Genomic DNA, 19,404 nt, shown 5'->3' with positions numbered 1-19,404 from the left:
CTTCTAAGTCATTAAGTTTGTTTAACTTCCTTTTTAAAACATTAGAACAAGCACATAATGGTTTATGTGTCTGAAGAGAGGGAATAATTGCGATGGAAATCTCAATTATTTTTAAATTTTTAAAAAACAGGAGGGGGAACTCACAAATAATTATAGTAAAACCTTGATACAATAGACTAATTTGGGCAAGGGAGTGTCAGTTGAAGCCAAAAGTATGTTATATAATAAAGTAGGTTTTCTGAATGTTTATGCTAAAAAATTGACAAATTAGTTTACCTGTTTTTCCTTATGTAGACACGTTTGTGTAATTAAAATTAAGTTCATATGAAAAGTTTAATGTCACAAAAAGGTTTTCTCTATATGTTACTATAAATTTAAATTTATACTGAATAGGTACAACTATATCCCATCCTTTAAGAATCATTGCTCTAAGGTATTCATATTGCTAAGCAAAACTTCCCTTTACAAACACCCTGCTCTCCAACCAGTATCCATTCTTCTCCTCTCTCTCCCTCCCTTCCTCCTCAGTCCTCCCTTGCCTCCCTCCCTCCCATTTTATCTTTCACCAAAAGCTCAGACACCATGCCATATCATAGGTTGTGTCCCAAATTAAAGTCACAGAGCTTAAAGTGTTGCACTGAGTCCCAGGACAGCTCAAATAAGAAAACCCAGTGCACAAAGCTAGCATTTCTCCAGTTACTGAAAGCACAAAGGGGCATGTCTAGAAGGCAGTGTTGGTGGTGCCCATCACTCAAAAGTCCATACTTAAGTCTCTTCTGGTACTCATGCTAACAACATGTATCACTGCCAAATGTTCTCTTAACACAATCAACAGAAATACTCTGGATAAAAATGAAAGTAGAGGACATATCCCAAGACCCAGGAACCATACCTGATGCAGACCTGTCCTATCATCGCATTAGGTTACTTGCACTACCAACTGAGATGCACAAGGTGCACAGGGCAACTGGAGAATCTGTGTTTTGATCAACAAAATTCTAACATATGGTTAACATATTTTTAGAACACAAAGGAGTTCCTTTTTATGTTTGAGTTTTTTAAAAAAATAGTTAATTACTCTGAAAATTAGCTCTATGGTGAGTTTCAATGGTCTACAAATTGACCAAGGAAAGGAGGAGTTCAAGAGGGGGACAACTGGCCATTAGTGTTTAATTCTGCACTTGAGAAGGACACTGAGAAGTGGGGATGTTAGCTGATGGGGCAGACTAACAACAGAGTAACTGCAAAATCTGAACAGGAATTCTAAGTCATCCTCTCCTGTCCTTTATTTGTATACATTCCTGCTCTACTACAGTAAAATTCAGGAATGTATTAAAGTAAATCTCTCAAAAGAGTCAAAAAAATGTCTGCAGCTGCCATACCATTCAAGTATCTATTCCACCTCATCTCATCTTTGTTCTTGCATTGTCTCTTCTCACAATGTAACCTTCTTTATGGGCCCACTCTTCCCTACTAGAATATGCCTTCTATGTTCATGCTTCTAACAGAATAAAACAAAACAAACCGTTTTTCTTTCAATCAGCATATAACTACTTGAAACTTTCACTAATATCCAGCACTGTGCTAGGCTCTGCAGAGAACAAGAAAACAAATATAGATGGAGTTTCTCATGTACATGGCAGTGTCTCTAGGGGTAGAAAGACCTAGTTTAATTTTGATGTCTCCACTTATCAGTTCTGTGACCTTGAGTAAGTTATTTAAACAAAGCCTCGTTTCTTTTTTGGAGACTGTAATATCTAACTCTTAGCATTAGGGTAACAATCATGTGAGATAGTACGTTAGGCCACCTCTACTACATGCCCAGTCAAGGCACACGGAAAGACAGTTCCCTTTCTTTTCCACTCTCTTGAAGAGTTTTCAGGAGTCAACAGAAAGTAGGATGTGACCACTCAAGTCAAACTGGATTTGAATCACAGTTTCTCCACTTGATAGCTATGTAATCTTAGGCTTTTTCTTTTTCCTGAGGCTCAATTTTCTCATGTCAAATAGGGAGAAAATATATACTTATATCTTAAGATTGTTTGGAGGATTAAATGAGAGAAGCTGCCTAAAGTACTCTTAACACAATACCTGACTCAATAAATAAAGCTATTATCATTCTTGTTGTTATTGGAGAAAAGACATGAAATTAAAGAGCCATTAAGGATCACCGTGACCACTTAAAGCACCTGTTACAGACCAAAAGCCTAAAGTGCAGAAAAGCTGGAGGCGAATGGGGGAGAGGGAAGCTGGGGTTTGGGACATCACTGAAGAGGCAGGAGTTGTGAGGAAAGGGACTGGAGAAATGGAGTTTTATTTTTATTTTTTTGTTTGTTTTCTATTATTTGGCAAATGCAGAGAGGTAAGGAGAGGTATGATCAAAGGTGAAATACAGGCACTTAACCTGGAACATAAGGAACATTAGAGAAAAAGGCAGCTGGAGCCACCGAGGCCTATGAGGAGGGTGAGAGAAAAACCGGATGGGATAAGCAGGGTGGAGCCAGACACCAGAAGCTCTTGAGATCCCCAGTCAGGCAGCTGACCCTGGGTGTGCAAGCAGGAGAGAGCTGCAGGAGGAGGCTGGGCCAGGAGTGTGCCTGATCACAGCTGTGATGTAGGAAATTTGCAAATGACGTGCATATGGTCCCAGTGCTATCGGATACTACCAGGGATCCAGCCAAAGTGCTCGACTTTTTCAGTAAAAGACAGTTCTTTCTAATGACAGCGTACTTGGTGGGAAAGGTGAATGCTTTAGTCAGACAGCTGGGGTTCAAACTGCCTCCCTCACTTTCCTCGTGGGGATATTGGGCAAGCTGCCCTCAACAAAATTTAAGGTAATGACACCTACAAGTTGAGGGGAAGAATGACATCATGTCTGCAAAGTCTCTGACACCCAGTAGGTACTCAACAAATGCTCTTAGGCCTTGGACTTTATTAGCTAACATCTTATTTTTTTCTATCAATAAAAATGCCACTCATAAATAGAATTAGAATATTAGTATGACTATACAGTTAACAAGCTGTTTCAAAATAGAAAAAAAATAAAGATCAAAGAATCTGCCCACTAAAATGGAAATCATTGGTCTTCTAATAGAAGGCATTGATTTTGCCATATTTCGTGTTTTAAAACAGTTTGTCAATCAGGGATACACAGAATGCAGAGAGCTACAAAGGTAGTGGAAATGTTCTACTTTTTAAGTTGAATAATGGGTAGATAGGTGTATCTTTAGTCTACCTTATTAAGGTATAATTTATACACAACAAAATGCACCCATTCTAAGTGCAGAGTTTGATAGGTTCTGACAAATGCATACACCTGTGCACTCACCATGGCAATCAGGGCACAGAATGTTTCCATCCTACCTTGTGCCTCGCCATGCAGTCACCTCCCCACCCCACCCCAGGCCCAGTTTCCTATCTGTTCTCTATCCCTATGTCTATTATACCATAATTATTTAAATCATGCCTACATTTTGTACAAACTCCTTTCTATCTATCGTACATTTTAAAGTTTTAAAATGAATCCTGTATTTTGCCCACTAAAAGTAAGGACAAATGCCAAAGATCCAAAAGGGAAACCAGCCAAGCATTGTCATTACTTCAGTGGACTGTAGGATGGGCAGTTGATAAAGATGACTAGGGTAAGCCATTCGATTCTAAATCTAATCTGGCACTAACCGGCTGGGTGGTAATGGGCAAGTCTCTTGTCTCCATTTCAGTTTATTTTTGATAGATGGTGTCTATGGTACCATATGAGTAGAGTGACCATATAATGTCACCCAAATCAGGACGTGTTAAAAGGAGGTGCTATTATTCATTAGACCAGGGTAAGAGGTATAAACCAGACTGTCCCCAGCACACCTGGATTTAAGATAACACTACTTATGAGCATCCTGTAAGAGCACGTCCTACAATGTCCACAGTAACCTAAGGTTCTTTTGAAAACCCAAAGAATGTTGCATAGAATTCTGGAAAGTGATTACGCCTGAAAGCTGAAGTCTTTCATTCAAAGGTGACAGGGCTCTTCTAAACCATGTGGTACAAAGAGATTAAAAACAGGGCTGCCCAGCTGCCAGGAGAGAGAAAGGGTCTGAGACACTGGGACACAAGAGAGCACACACACTGAAATTGTGAAACCACTGCAGAAGGACCCAGGCAGCCTGATTATGAAGCACTTAGCTGTGTTATCCTGTCTTTGTCACTCACTGTCTATGAGGAAGACATTAAGGGCTCTATCAGGGCGCAGTATCTCAGAACTCCCACTGAGCAAATTTCCAGTGGAGATACCAAGTCTTTACTAACATAGTGATTGCAAGGACTTTGCAGGGGAGAGAATTATCCCCAAGAGGCTTCATTCACAGCCTAATGCCAAGATCTCCAGATTCATAATTTGATGGCAGAACTGAGGTTGCATTTTAAAAAAACAAAAAAAAAACAAAAAACAAAACAAAAACACAGTGAGAAATCACTATTACCACGAAGGCCCACCTCCACTAGGTTTAAATAGAGTGCTAGTGAGAGAACCAAACCGCCACTTACTACTTTAGTTCCACAGGAAAATATATTCTAAGGTCTAAGAAAAACCTTGCTCTGAAAGGCTATGGTGGCCCTCTAGTTTGTGAATTGAGGACTTCCCACACACCTTTTAGTATTTGGAATCCAATTTACATGGGGCTCTGGCATATCCCCCAAACTGCATGCAGTAAAACCCTAAACTAACACATTTAATATATAACCACTATCAGTTTTGTATATTATTTCCCCAGGTTTGGCCCACATGTTATTTTTTGTTCTTTTAAGGATATTCCACAAGGCTCGTCTCGGTGGGTTTGACCTGAGAACTCTATAGAGATAGGGAGGTCCCCCGTTCATCCCGACGTTGCCTCCTGGCTCTACAAAAACAGCCCTTTGGTGTGAGGTTGTGAGACTGTGTGTTGGCTCAGGCACCCACCACCCTGTTGTGTGACCTTGGTCAAATGATTTAAGCTGTCTGGGCCTCAGTATCTTCAGCTATTAAATAAGAGAGAGATGTAAATGGATGGTTTCTAACTATCTAAACTCCCTCTTCAGACTACAAGTCAGATGAATTTGAACCAGATACAGAAAGTTGGGTGGAACCCAGATAATAGCTAGAAGAGTTTGGGTTATTAAACTCCTACCACAATTAAAATAAACACTTAGCAAGAGTTAAATGAGGTACTACATACATTATACATATTTAATACATATATTTACATACAAAACACTTGGAGTAATACTTGGCAAAGAAAGCACTTAACATTACCTATTATAATCATTGTCCTCACAACAGCTCTACTAAGTACATATTATTCCCATTTTACAGGTGAGGAAATGGATACTCAGGATTTAAGTTATCTGGTCAGAGTGACACAATTTACAATGGACAAAGCCAACAACTGAACCCGGTCTTTGAGGCCTAAGAGACCTAATTTTTAACCTCTAAACTATACTGATGAAAGGAGAGAGAAGAAAGCCACTTTGGCTAAGGGCTGAAAGACTTTATCTGAAAATGACACTTATTAATGAAAATACCACATGTGTACAGTTCTTTCAAATACTTTTTTTAATTGTTAACACTATTACACATATCCCCCATCCCCCCTTTGCCCACCTCCATCTAGCCCCCACCACCCCTCCCCTGGCCTTCACCACACTATTGTCTGACCATGGGCTATGTATATATGTTCTTTGGCTACTCTCTTCACCTTCTTTTATCCAGTCCCCCCGCCCTTCTGACTTCGTAACACATTAAAATCCTAGAAGAAAACATAGACAATAAAATCGCAGACATCCTGCATAGCAATATTTTTAAAGATATATCACCACGGGTAAGGGAAACAAAGAAAAAAATAAACAAATGGGACTACATCAAACTAAAGCTTCTGCACAGCAAAAGAAATCATCAACAAAATGCAAAGGAAAATTACTGTATGGAAGAACATATTTTCCAATGATACATCTGATAAGGGATATGTTATTTCTTTAATCTTTATGCAATTCTGAAAAGTAGGTAGTAGAACTATGTCTCTATTTTCTTAATCATCCATAGTTCCTTACCCATGATAGGCGCTCAAAAACTGTTTGGTTTTACTTGATTTGCTAATTTAAGGCAATCTTTGATACAATAAAATCCCCTCCATCTCCTTCAGAATTCACTGTAACTCACAGTACCTCTGAATGTAACATTGATTATCAAACACTTATAAATGTTGGTGGGGAAGCAAGCTCACCTTTAACTATTGTTAAAAGAGTAACTTCTAGGGACCTCCCTGCCAAACAGCAAAAAGATGATACTAAATTTGAGAGATAGTAAGGGAGTAGAAGGGCACCAGACAAGCCAGAGTCACCCATTTTTAAGTATAAAGATGGCTCCTTCCCCACTTCAGGGTACATTCACGTGCTCAATAGCATTTACTGAGCCCAGGCAGGAACAGCATGAGTGCTGTGCTAGATCCTGGGGATGGGATGGTGAATAAGACAGGCCAGGTCCCAAACTTGTGGAAGGGCAGCCTTGTAGAGGCACAAAGTCAGTTTACTCAGGCTGGGGGAGGAGTTGTAGCTACCAGCTACCCCAGGGGTGAGTGTGTGCTGGGCTGAACTGTGTCCCCATAAATTCATGTTGAAACCCTAACTACAGTAACTCAGAATAAAGGAGATCAGGCCTTTAAGGTTAAATGAGCTCCTAGGGGTGGGACTTCATCCAATGTGATTGGTGTCCTTATAAGAGGGTATCTGGACCCACAAGAGATACCGGGGATGTACAGGCACAGAGGAAAGGCCATACGGACACTCAGGGAGAAGATGACCATCTACAGTCAGAGAAAGACGTCTCAGGAGAAACCAACCCTGCTGACACCTTGGGCTCCAGCCTCCAAAACTATGAGAAGTAAATTTCTGTTGTTTAAGCCACCCAGTCTGTGGTGGTTTGTTACGGCAGCCCAAGCCAACTAATACAGTGGGCAATGCTGAGAAGTAAAAAAGGGCCATGTGAGAAAAAATAAGGTCACCATCAAGAAAATGGCAGACCAGCAAAATGTGCACAGGTAGGGGATGGCATCATGAGAGATCCAAGATGATGAATTAGTGGTGGACAGACTAAGAGTGGGCTGTGAGTAGGAAAGAAGAGACAGAATAATCCACTGATGTGTATCTAGCACTTTCTATGGTAGACATGACGGGCACATAAAAAATAAGGAAAAACCCTGCCTAAGCCAGACCTCACAGGCCAATAAAGGCGGAAAGAGCTTAAACATAGGAAAAGTACCAAAAGAGGAAGGCAATAATTGACAAAAAATGCCATAAGGAAATAATGCAAAGGTGCCTCAAGGCTGTGCATGATTCAGTGCTCAGATCTGAAGGAGGGGCTGGCAGGGATTCTGTGTGTTGTGAACAGGCTTGGGGACTGGACAAAATGAGAGTGGGGTAAGCAGGATCTTACAGGGCAGGAGGAAGGGGAAGTGAGGGAAATGACCTGGAAATGTGAAATGAAGGCACTCTAGAGGAAGGCCAAGTGAGGCAGTCTGTGGATGATGCGACCTTTGAACTTGTCACTGTTGCCTGCAGCGATAAAGTGAATCAAATCAGAGCTAAGCCAATGTTACTAGGTCAGACATATAGATGCTACTCCTAATGCTGTAGGGCATCAATAGCAAGAATATGAAAGAATATTAGAGGAACATGCTGTGTGGCAAAATTCCATGTCTTGCATTGCAAGGTCAGCTATCAAACATAAGGCCACAGAAGAAGCCAGAGGATTATAAAAACTAAAATGGGGCTTCTTTCTGACCATTTGGAAAAAACAGTGAAGAAAAATTCAAGGCTCACTGAGTTGGAAGTCTCCTGGCCCTGTTTTATCTTCAGGGTCTTAGGTCCCCTCCAACAAAGAGACTGAGGAAACACAGAAGAAGGAAGAATAGCAAACATCAAGGAAGATTCCAAAATTATACAGCCTGACACTGGTGACTTAAAAATGTCCTGGAAGAGTATGGGATATACTATAAATTGAGATGGTTCCGTATCAACATTATATTAACAGAGGAGCAATAATTTCTCAACAAACAAAAATAAAATAAAATAATTGTTTTACAAATCAAACACTGTTCTTCTCTAATTTAATTTTCTTTTTCCCACCTATATCCTCCTTTATGCCCAGTGAACTATACAGAAATCTGACTATAAAAGCATTTCCATTCTATTGCAAAGAGAAGCCAAATTCTCACAGTTGTCAACTTTCTGTTCATATAAATAATCTCACTTTATTTTTGAATTATTTTGTGGGAACAGATGGCTTCCAACTGTATGCCTTCTTACTACAGTACATGGAAGCAATACTACTGAACTCTTAAAAAGATGAAGAAAACACAGGCATGCTTCAAGTTTGCATCTATACGGGTAGCCTAATTTTCATAAACTAAGGCTTACTTGGAAATCTGACCTTTCTGGAGTCTTTTCTTGCCTTTTGTTGTTGTTGTTGTTAAACAAGTTACATCACACACAAAAAAAACCTATCTGAAATATAGCAACTGAAAATTCTAGTGCGTGAAAACTTCCACGCAACAAAAAATTAGCAGCAATGAATGAGGCCTCTAGACTTCTTATAGGGTATACACAAAGGCATTAGACATGTAAATGTAGATGGGTTTTATGAATGACATTCTTAAACCATTATGATAGATTATAATTTTATAATTTGAAATCAACACTGCAATTAACACCAATTTACCTTAATTCCTTGAAAGAGTTCACAATCATTGAAAGAGTTCACAAATGGTAATCTTGGTGGCATTACTAGATCTAAACCCAGGCCAGATTCCCCTGACATCTCTCTAAGGCTAAGGCAGAAAAGTCTAGTTTTCCAAAAAGCTAAACCAAACCTAGAAAGTAGCATCACAAACAGGTTTTTGTGACGCACAGACAAAAGCTCAAGTTATGTGGCCTGACTAATGAACCCATAACAACCTTAAGTCAATACCATTTCTGCCATTTAAATGGCCAAATCTCTGGAAAAGCATACTCAATACAGCACCTGGGGAGAGAAGACTTTAGGGAGATATTAAGAGAAAGCAAATGCTGCCCCGTTGAAACATAAAAAGGTCTTTATATCAATACCTATATTGACAGATATAGATTAGATATAGACAAACACATATAAAAAAAGGGAAAATAGAAAAGTACACAAAAAATAGGGAAACAACTTATGTTTAAATAAGCAATGATGAAGTTGAGTAACAGAATAGAAAAAGTCTGTACACAACTGAAGCAAGAGTAAAAAGAAACTGACCTTTGAAATGACCAACATCCACACAGATTTCAAAGGGTATGTATCTATCTACCCTTTAAATGCTTACACCAAAGAACTGATAAACCACAACAGGAAAAATTGAAGTTTGCAACAAAACTTAAAAAAATTTAGTCAATTACTTAGATAAAGTTTAAAATACTGGGGTGTGCCAAAAATCAAGTAAGATGTTGCTGTGACTATCCGGTGGAATCATTTCAATGATGAAGGTGAAACCTTGGATGTCCTTTATAAACTGGCACAGACCAAAACTTTATAGACGGTCTCTGACCTATAATTGTACACTATTATTTTAGAAACATAAGTAGTGTTCTCCTTCCTTTTCAATAAAGAACAGCCTATAATGCAAACAATAAGAAGAGCTGTGGAGACTGTTTCCACCACCCACAGACTTGTGGAAGAGCACATCTTAACATGATTCCCAGCCACCATATATACTATCTTAGTGTTATAAAAGTTTTTACTTCAGCCCGGCCGGGCGTGGCTCAGTGGTTGAGCGTCGACCTAGGATCCAGGAGATCGGGATCCAGTTCAATTCCTGGTCAGGGCACATGCCCGGGTTGCGGGCTTGATCCCCAGTCCGGGGCATGCAGGAGGCAGCCGATCAATGACTCTCTTATCATTGATGTTTCTATCCCTCTCCTTCCCCTTTCCTCTCTCTGAAATCAATAAAGATATATTTTTAAAATAAAATAAATAAAAGTTTTTACTTCAGAAATCTCTACACCTTAACATGGGGGAAATTAATCAACAGAAAAAAAAGATAATAATAGGAAGGAAAAGGATATGACTCATCATTTATGAACAGAGAAGTACTTCAAATACATGTAATGAAAATAGGTGTTTATATGGTAGTGACTACCACAACAAATGATAGTTACAGCAATAAGTAATAAATTTAATTCAACAGCAGAAAAACAATTTGAATCTAGAGATAACATTTTAAGTATGTGATTTCAAAAGTGTCATTCCATTTGTAATAAAAAAATCTTTATGGCTAAGATTATGGAACAGAACATGTTTTTCAGAACGAAGAGATTTCTCTTTTTCAAGTCCTGTGTGAATTCCAATGACTAAAGAGTCCTAATATCCTACGGTCTCAGTTGCTATAGAATTGTACTGGGGTGGGGGAAGTCAGTCTTCAGTAGATAAGCCTGCCCACAAATCTCAGAGAAGATTCTTTGAATGTGTACACAAATTTGAGAGAGCTAGCTCAGAATAGGGCTTTAGTCCCAAAGGCTGACAAATCCCAACCTCAGCCATGTCCAAATAAAGGGCCTAAGAGCATCATATGGTAATAGTCGAGTAGGAGAATATGACCATAGGCTTAAATGCTCTTATTGTTTATTTACAACCTCAGACTGTTAGGCTCTCACTCCACATTTCTGAACTGTCTTTCCAACCACAGAATCTTCATAGGCATTTCTATCCAAACTCTCTCCATTCTATAAAACCAGACTCAAATCCCACCTGCACTATGAAAGTCTTTCCCAGCCACCTTAACTGAAACGACCTTTTCCTCTGAATTTTGCAGAGAGTGTCTATCTGTGGTATTTGGCATCTCACCTTGTTCTGTCTGGAGGTTCCCATGGCTTTCTGGAACTATGTGCTTCTCCTGCATTCCTGTCTTGTCTTACACTCTGCATCTCCTACCATCCTCTGCACTCTCATATGAACTCAATGAAAAATTTTTAAGCTACACTTCTATATTCCTGCCTAAGTTCTTCATTTCCCATAAAGCCTTTCCTGCTTCCAGCCACTTCACAAAGATACTGTCAGTGATAGACTCCACCCTCTCCTTAATGAGACCAACTTTCAAAAATTGTTCTGCATGCCAAGTCCCAGGGCTTCCTTTTATTTTTCTAGAACCTCCTGCAATCAGCCTGAGACAGGCACTTTCTTCTTTTTACTCATTCTTTTCAATCTGCTTTATTTCAATCATACAAACACCCTTGAACTTTTTCATCCCAAAATGACACTACTTGATAAATCAGCACTAGGAGAAAAGAAAAAATGGTTGCTTTCCTGATGCACATATTGGTGCAATACTTTTCATCAGGCTCAATATTATGCCTCTTTCTACTTATTACTAGTCATCGTTTGTGCTGCTGTTGTTATAAGCAACTCAAGTCACCTTTAATACAAAGCAGCATGCATATTTCTAAAAACAAAGATATTATATCTCTACTGTAACTCTTCCTACTCATCCTGAAAAATAAATCTCTTCATTATCTCCCAATCCCCTCAAAGTAGAATGAAAATTCTGTAAGAATGGATACAAGGAGTCTGTTGGTCATTGCTATATGCCTCGTGCCTAGAACAGTACCTGGCATTTATGGAATGAATATTGGTTAACTGAATCCCCAGATTCTACTCCTCTCCACTTTTTCCCTACTTAATAGAATATGGTCAAAAATGTAAATACTAAAGTAAAATTGTCAAGGTCCAATCACTGGTTCACCATCTACGTCAGGGGATGATCTTGAGCATATTACTTCACTTCTCCTAATCACAATCTCCCTTGCTATAAATGATGCTATGAATAGGCTCCTAGAGAGGACTAAGAATAATAATACAGATAGCACAGAAAATCAGGACAGACTGATGACTACCAAGGAACTCAAATCAGTAATCAAAAAACTCCCAACAAATAAAAGTCCTGGACCAGATGCCTTCACAGGTGAATTCTGCCAAATGTTCAAGAGGAATTAACATCTATTCTTCTCAAACTCTTCAAAAACAACTCAAGTGAAGGGAAGGCTCCCAACCTCATTTTATGAGGCTACCATTACCCTGATTCCAAAACCAGAAAAGATATTACCAAAAAAAAGAAAATTATAGGACAATATTCCTGATGAACACAGATGCAAAATCCCTCAATAAAATATTAGCAAACCAAATTCAGCAATATATTAAAAAGATCAGCCCGGCCAGGCATGGCTCAGCGGTTGAGCGTCGACCTAGGATCCAGGCGATCGGGGTTCGATTCCCAGTCGGGGCACATGCCCGGGTTGTGGGCTCAATCAATGACTCTCTCATCATTGATGTTTCTGTCTCTCTCTCTCCCTCTCCTTTCCTCTCTCTGAAATCAATACAGATATATTTTAAAAAACAAACACAAAAATGATCATATACCACAATCAAGCGGGATTTATTCCTGGTATGCAAGTTGGTTCAATACCTACAAGTCAATTAACGTGATATTCCACATAAACAAAATGAAGGATAAAAATCACATAATCATATCAGTAGATGCAGAAAAAGCATTTTACAAAATCCAGCATATATTTTTATGATAAAAGCTCTAGCATACATTTGTTGGAATAGAGGAAACCTACCTCAATGTAATAAAGGCCATATATAACAAACCCACAGCTAACATCATACTCAACAGGAAAAAGCTAAAAGCTTTTACCTTAAGATCAGGAAGAAGAAAAGCATGTCCACTTTCACCACTTTTATTCAACATAGTATTGCAAGTCCTAGTCACAGTAATCAGACAAGAAAAAGAAATAAAAGGCATGCCAAAAAATCCAAAACACTAATGTGAAAAGATAGATGCACCCCTATGCTCACTGCAGCATTATTTACAATAGCAAACCCAAGTGCCCATAGGTGCAATAGATGACTAGATAAAGAAGTTATGGTACATATATACAAAGGGATTATTAGCCACAATAAAGAATGAAATCTTACCATCTGTGACATGGATGGACCTACAGAATAGTATGCTAGTGAAATAACAGAAACATAAATACCATATGATTTCACTTATGTGTGGAATCTCAAGACCATAATAAAATAGAAAAACTCATAGATAACAGAGAATAAACTGACAGTTGCCAGATGGGAAGGGGGTTGGTGTTTAGGTGAAAAAGGTGAAGGGATTAAGAAGTACAAACTGGTAGTTATAAAGTAGTCACAGGGATATAAAGTACTGCATAGTAAATACAGTCAAGAACACTGTAACCCGAGCCAGTTTGGTTCGATGGTTAGAGCATCGGCCTACAGACTGAAGGGTCCCAGGTTCAATTCCAGCCAAGGGCATGTACCTTGGTTGCAGGCTCTATTCCCGGCCCTGGTCTGGGCTAGTTTGGAAGGCAACCAGTCGATGTGTCTCTCTCACATCAATGTTTCTCTCTCCCTTCCCTTCTTCTCTCTGAAAAGCAATGGAAAAATATTCTCGGGTGAGAATTTAAATAAAAAAAAAAAAAGAATGTTGCAATAACTGTATGGTGCCAGGTGGGTACTAGACTTGCCGGGGAGATTACTTTTAAATTATACAAATGTCCAACCACTATGTTGTATATCTGAAACTAATATAAAATAATATTGAATGTCAACTGTTAATTGAGAAATAAAGAAAAGTAAAAAATATATATAGATATACATTTGGTTAACACCCAGCTTTAGACCCGAGGCAAAAATATTTTGCAGAAGCAAATCTTTTAACAAATTCAGATACTCAAATTTCATGTAAAATAGCTAACTACATTGAATATTCTTAATCTATTTTAGGTTGTGCTAAGTGTCTACAAACTTAGGTGACAGTCCCCCTCCCGTTACTAATATTGCATTTTTGATGAGAGTTACCATTAAGTCTCTTAGTTTAACTTGTTAGAATTTTCTGAGCATGAAACACATGCAAATAAGGTTCAGAATTAAAAACTTGTAAAACTCACAACCTTAGCTCACACAAGCAAGTAAGAAAGGAAAATAGGAATATCTGCAAGCATTTACCTCACATGGCAAGTTCTTACCTTAAAGATATTGTCCCTGCTTTTAAAAGCACAGGTTTTCTCAAAGAAATGCCAACATAACAGTTCACCCAATTTTGGAAGTAAAGGGGAGCATAACTGAGGTAAAGGAACAACTTTCAAGCCCCCCTACTGTTAAAAACACATTATTATTGGTCATGCCAGCTCTATTTTCTGCAGTCATATCCAACCCTTCCATGGTTCAAGTACACTCTATGGCAAAAAGGAAGTAGAACAGATTTTTTTAAGTTAATGATTCAAGCAATTCTTGGAATAATTTCCACTTGAGAAAATGTAACTAAGAGGTCCTATCAAGAGACTCCCCAGCTGTTGACAGCTCAACTCTGGAAATTCCCTACTTTTTTGTCTATTCCTGACTATCCCTAAACACAAATTACAAAGTTGAATGACCCTGAAGGGTCCTTTTTGCCTCCAGTGAACTCAGAACTCTGTCTAAATATTCACTGGGACTCTCAATAAATGTTTATTGAATTAAAGGGAGAAAAAAAGGCACTGGAAACCTAGCTCCAAAAGCCAACTGCTTGCTCCCTCGACGGACCCTCCTTCCCCACAAGAGGAAACTGGGCGATCTGGAGCTGAGAGTCCATCCGGAACCCAGGGGGTCCGACGCTGGGTCGAGAGGTGATGGCAGCCAGGTCTGGGCAGCAGTTCCCAAACGGGGCACTGGGAAATGCGGGGCGCTTGCCATGGTGGAAGCACTTCCCCACGGAGTTGAACCGGATGGTAGGAAACCAAGTCAGTTATGCAGGGATCCCAGGGCCCGGACTGCGTTCCACCGCCCTCCTTCCTGTTTATAGATCCCGCTCCAAAGAGAAAGCAGCCCTCTCAGAAATATGTCAACACATGACATAACTTGAAAAAGCTGGCTGCTCATTGGCGCGAGTTACAACTTGTCTGGCTCACACAGGGAAACCGGCTCACTTTAATTACTTTTCTTTTAATGTGCCATGCCGTCCCTTCCAGGGCCCCCGCAAAGATCGGGTTACTGAGAACTAGGTAGCCTCGGCGGCAGGAACCAACCCGTGTGGGCGGTTAGCTGAAAGGGAGGAACCGGAGCCCGCTGCCTGCGAAGTGACTGCGGGTTCGGATTCACCACAATCGCAGCGGCTCTTTCCCCGCACAGGCGCAGAAGAGGAAGCTCCGGAGCCTCCTCGCAGTAGACACCGAGTAGCCTCAGCGCTCGCGTCGCCCAGAGGGCCTCGCGGCACCGCGCCCAAGCCCTAGGGTCCGCCAAGGGCGCGCCACCTTTGTCTGGGTTTCCCCACCAGGACTGGCGACGCCTCCACGCAACGAGGGCTTGCCTGGGTCAGAGGCGCAGACGCGGCTCTCGGATTTCCAGCCTCCGCGCCGAGCCCAGGAAGCCGGCTCAGCCGCCTGAAACCTCCCACTTGCGCGGCGCGCACGCGGCTCACCCGCAAGTCCCAGCCCGGTGGCCCCTGCCTGGCACGGCCGCCGCTGGGGGGAGGGGGGACCGGAGACCCGGGAGCTCGCGGGCTCGGCGGCAGGGCTCAGCCCAGCTCCCCCCAGGCTGCACCCTCGACCGACGGGAGAGGCGGGGGGTCATCATGCCCTCCGCGGGGCCCGCCTCTACCGCGCCCACACGGTCCCTCACTCGGGACAGCACCGGTCGATAGACCCCCAGCCAGGCAACATCTCCTACGGGTCACTGCGTCAGGGAAGGCATGACAGGCAGGCAGCTCCGTGCGCGCACTGCCTGCCCCTCGGCCCTCGCTCACCTGCCTGCACCGTGTCCGAGAGGTCGTGCCCGGGAACCGCGGTCCTGGGAAACTCCTTCAATTTCCTGGCGCTGAGGTTCAACCCCCCAGAGTTGGCGGCTTCCTCCAGCGCGCGTTCCAAACCCCGGTTCAAGGGCAGGTTGAAGCCCCCGCTGCTGCCGCCGCTGCCTCCCCCAACCCCGCCGTTGGCTCCGGTTCCTCCGTGGTGCTGATGGTGGTGGTGGTGGTGGGGATGATGATGTGGGTGCAGAGCGGACACCGAGAGGACAGGGACGAAAGATTGGGGTTCGCTTCCCGGCGTCGCCATCTTCTCCCTGGCCCCCACCCCCACCCCCACCCGGCTCTGCAGCTCCTGGGGGGCGGGGGGCGTCACAGCTTTACCCGGGAAGGGGGAGACGGCACCAGGCGCGGCGTTCGGGCGTGCTCCACCGAAAGATGCTGGGGAAGGGGGGAGGGTGTGGCAGGCGCGGAATGAGGGGCTGACGGAGAGGCGGCAGTGGCAGCTCGGTCTCGGAGGTTTCCTGTCCCGGGGAAGCTAAGGACTGCGGCGGCGGCGGCCGGCAGCGCGCATGTGTCTCCACCCTCCCCTGCGCCCTCCTCTCGGCAGCTCTCTCCCCTCCTCCGCCCGCCGCTCTCTCCTCCTCCTTCCCCTAAACTGTCAGTTCTGCTTTGAGACTTCCTCCGCGGCGAGCGCGGCCGGCCCTCGCTGCTCGGCGGCGCTCTGCCCCGCACCCGCCGTACGGGGAGGAGGCTGAGCGCCTGTGCGGGGCTCATTTTCATTTAGACGCTGAATTCCTTTTGACTTTATTTTTACTGCTCGGGTGGGGGTGGGGCGTGGGGGGTGGCGAGAAGGGAACAAGAGATTTTAGGGGTCTGAGAAGAGGGCGACCAGGCAATGAATGGAAAATGAAATACAGTGAGCTCACGGGGAGATAAGAGATTGTCTCAGTTCTGCAAATTATTCTGGCTCTTTGAGCCAAGGTTCCCCCAGAGGCAGTGTTTCACTGCGCTGTTAAGCCAACAGAGAGCCCCTGGCATTTGGGTGCCTACAGTGAGCCAGGCCCTGTTCTAGGTAGTCCACGTTATCTCATTAGTCAGGAACGCCATGAGCAGAAAAGAAATGTTTTCTCCAGTCTATAGAAGAAGTTAAGAAACTTGTGTAGGGTAACCCAGGCACTCAGAAGTGGATCTGGATTCGAACTTGGAATCCTCAGACTCTGTGATTGCCCCCCTGACTGCATACTCCCAGGCCCTAAACAAACAGGAAGGACAGATTCCCTGAGTGATGGTAGAAAACTGCAGACCCAGAAAGAAAGGACTTTCAGAATGAGGGTAGTTTTTATGGTGGACAGAATACATTGTCTCATGAGGGAGAGGGGCTGTCTATAGATGACTGAGCCCCATAATTGGATGGTGCAGGGAGAGGTTAGAAAGCCAGTGACCCCAGCAAGCCAATAACTCAGTTACAGTTTGAGCCTGTGCACAAATACATTAGTGTTCTGCTGCTGCTCCTTTTCCTTGCCCCTGTGGAGCATGGAAACTGACATGACTGCTTGCAAGCAAATTCATGTTTGCTCAGATCAAGGCTGGCACACTGGGTGCAATATAATATCTGACACCAGCTGAAAGGGCAGACCTGCAGAAAGATTGATAAAGTCCCACTCCTTTTCAAAGTTTCAGCTCCAACTCTCTAGAGCAGTGATTTTCAACCAGTGTGCTGTAAGAATTTTTAAAACATGCAATACCTGACTGTTTAGTTAGGGTCACTGACCTCTTGTCCCTTAGTTTGTCAAAAAAAAAAAAAAAAAAGACAATAGCCAACATAACAAAAGCTGTCTGGTGTGAATCAATCAAAATTATACCTATTTTTTTGTCAGATTGACAAAAAATATATTTTTTGGTGTGCTGCAGAATTTTAGTAATTAGTTTATGTGTGCCATGAGATGTAAAGACTGAAAAATTGCTGCTCTAGGGCCTTTATTTTTGGTCTATACCCAAGGTTTGACAGTCACAGTAAGAGACTTGGCTAGTGGAAATGAAGATGTGGGTCAAGTAGAAAATAATACAGTCCTTGCAGTAGGGGAGCCTGTCTTTAAGTGGTAATGAAGAAAGGTGATGGTCTAAGCAAAAGACTGGAACTTGTAACTTCATGAACTCCATGCTAACCTATGGCATGATTTTCGTCACTGACTTTGCGTGCATAGCTGCACTTGTTGCTGAGGGGTTCTAGGCGGAGGGAAAACACTCTAATCCCAGAGGAGACAAGCGCCACCTGCTGGTATCCTGGCCCTAACGTCCTCTCTCGCCAACCCTTTTTCCACTCAGCCTCCCAGACTTCTAGAAACCAGGCTTGATGATAATAATAATAATAAATGAAAGTTTACTTATATAACTTATAAAAACTAACCTATCTTCCCCCTTTCTCAATGGTCTTTCCCCAAAATGGAAGTAAGGAATGGAGAGAGACAGAAAAAATTTTCAAATGAAAACCTTCAGCTAAAGCCAGGTGGTAGTTTTGTGAGCTGTTTATATGGCACAGCCGAGGATGCCTGTCAGACTGCAGTTGTAGTTCAGACCACGAATTGTGGTGATGCATCATATAGAGCATAATCATTTTTTTAAAAAGACCACCAATTCTTTTTTAGAGGAAATGACAGAATATGAGTGCAGGACTTGCTATTTAACAAATGATCAGTCCTTATTTAGGTTGACCTAATCAATATAGCTTGCTTTACCTTCTACAGATTACTAAAGACTAAACTCCTTGAGGGAGGGACATGTTCATATTTGCAACTGCCTCCTCATATTCCAAAATCTAGATGAGTACTTTGTGTGTAATAAGTGCACAATGAATATTAGTAATTAAGCATTGTACAATAGACAAGTGTTCTAAAGGTTGTCATTTGTTGATATAGCTTTCAAACGCTGTCCCTCGATAAAGGAGTTTTTCCTTAAAATGGAGGAGAATACTTGGCCCTTGAAACTGATCTCAGTTATTTCTAAATACTCAAGAAACTCAACAAGCCATTCTTTCTTGCTGTCTTGCTTCTTCACTCTTTTTTCAATAAGGTGGACATCTCTGTTTTAATACCCTTTTTAACTTCTTCTGAAAACAGTACTGTCTTCTTGTTCCACCTTCCCTACTCTACACATATAGTCATCTACAAGCAGTCATGTTCCACTGACCAAACTGGCTGTCTTGGGTGGTCCAGAAGTGAACTTTTGACAGAGCATCCAGAGGATCCTGATGGTGTTCAGACCCTAGGTTCTGACCGTTCCTGACTCGTATCTTTGGTTGCTATGAGATATTCATTATATTTATAGTATATAAATATATTTATATTTTAAAATATAATATATATTATATATTTACATTTTTTTTATTATTGATGTTTGCTTAAGTCAATTTTATTTGGTTTTCTGCCAGTGCAATCAAGAATTCTAAATAATATGTTCAATTTTCCATATTTTGATCTTTATTCCCCCTTGTCTTCCTATGTGGCCTCATTTTTGGATAGTCCAAAAATAATCTTTTACAAACTATTTGGATGATGGCAGCAGATTTTTTTAA

At 41.9% G+C, this 19,404-nt stretch overlaps 1 protein-coding gene across 5 annotated transcripts in view; it reads right to left on the bottom strand.

Annotated features, from left to right (window-relative positions):
* LRCH1 (leucine rich repeats and calponin homology domain containing 1) overlaps positions 1-16,421 on the bottom strand; it is a 196,492-nt gene extending 180,071 nt beyond the window's left edge. For all 5 annotated transcript variants that reach the window (XM_081128065.1, XM_081128068.1, XM_081128066.1 and 2 more), the window contains exon 1: positions 15,834-16,421. In XM_081128065.1, coding sequence (XP_080984191.1) covers positions 15,834-16,140 — 307 coding nt within the window. In that variant the 5' untranslated portion in view covers positions 16,141-16,421. The remainder of the gene's footprint in view (positions 1-15,833) is intronic.
* Positions 16,422-19,404: the final 2,983 nt, after the last annotated feature.

This window comes from Miniopterus schreibersii, assembly GCF_964146895.1.
Source record: "Miniopterus schreibersii genome assembly, chromosome: 2".
Taxonomy (NCBI): Eukaryota; Metazoa; Chordata; class Mammalia; order Chiroptera; family Miniopteridae; genus Miniopterus; species Miniopterus schreibersii.
This window is presented reverse-complemented; position numbering and strand designations above follow the sequence as displayed.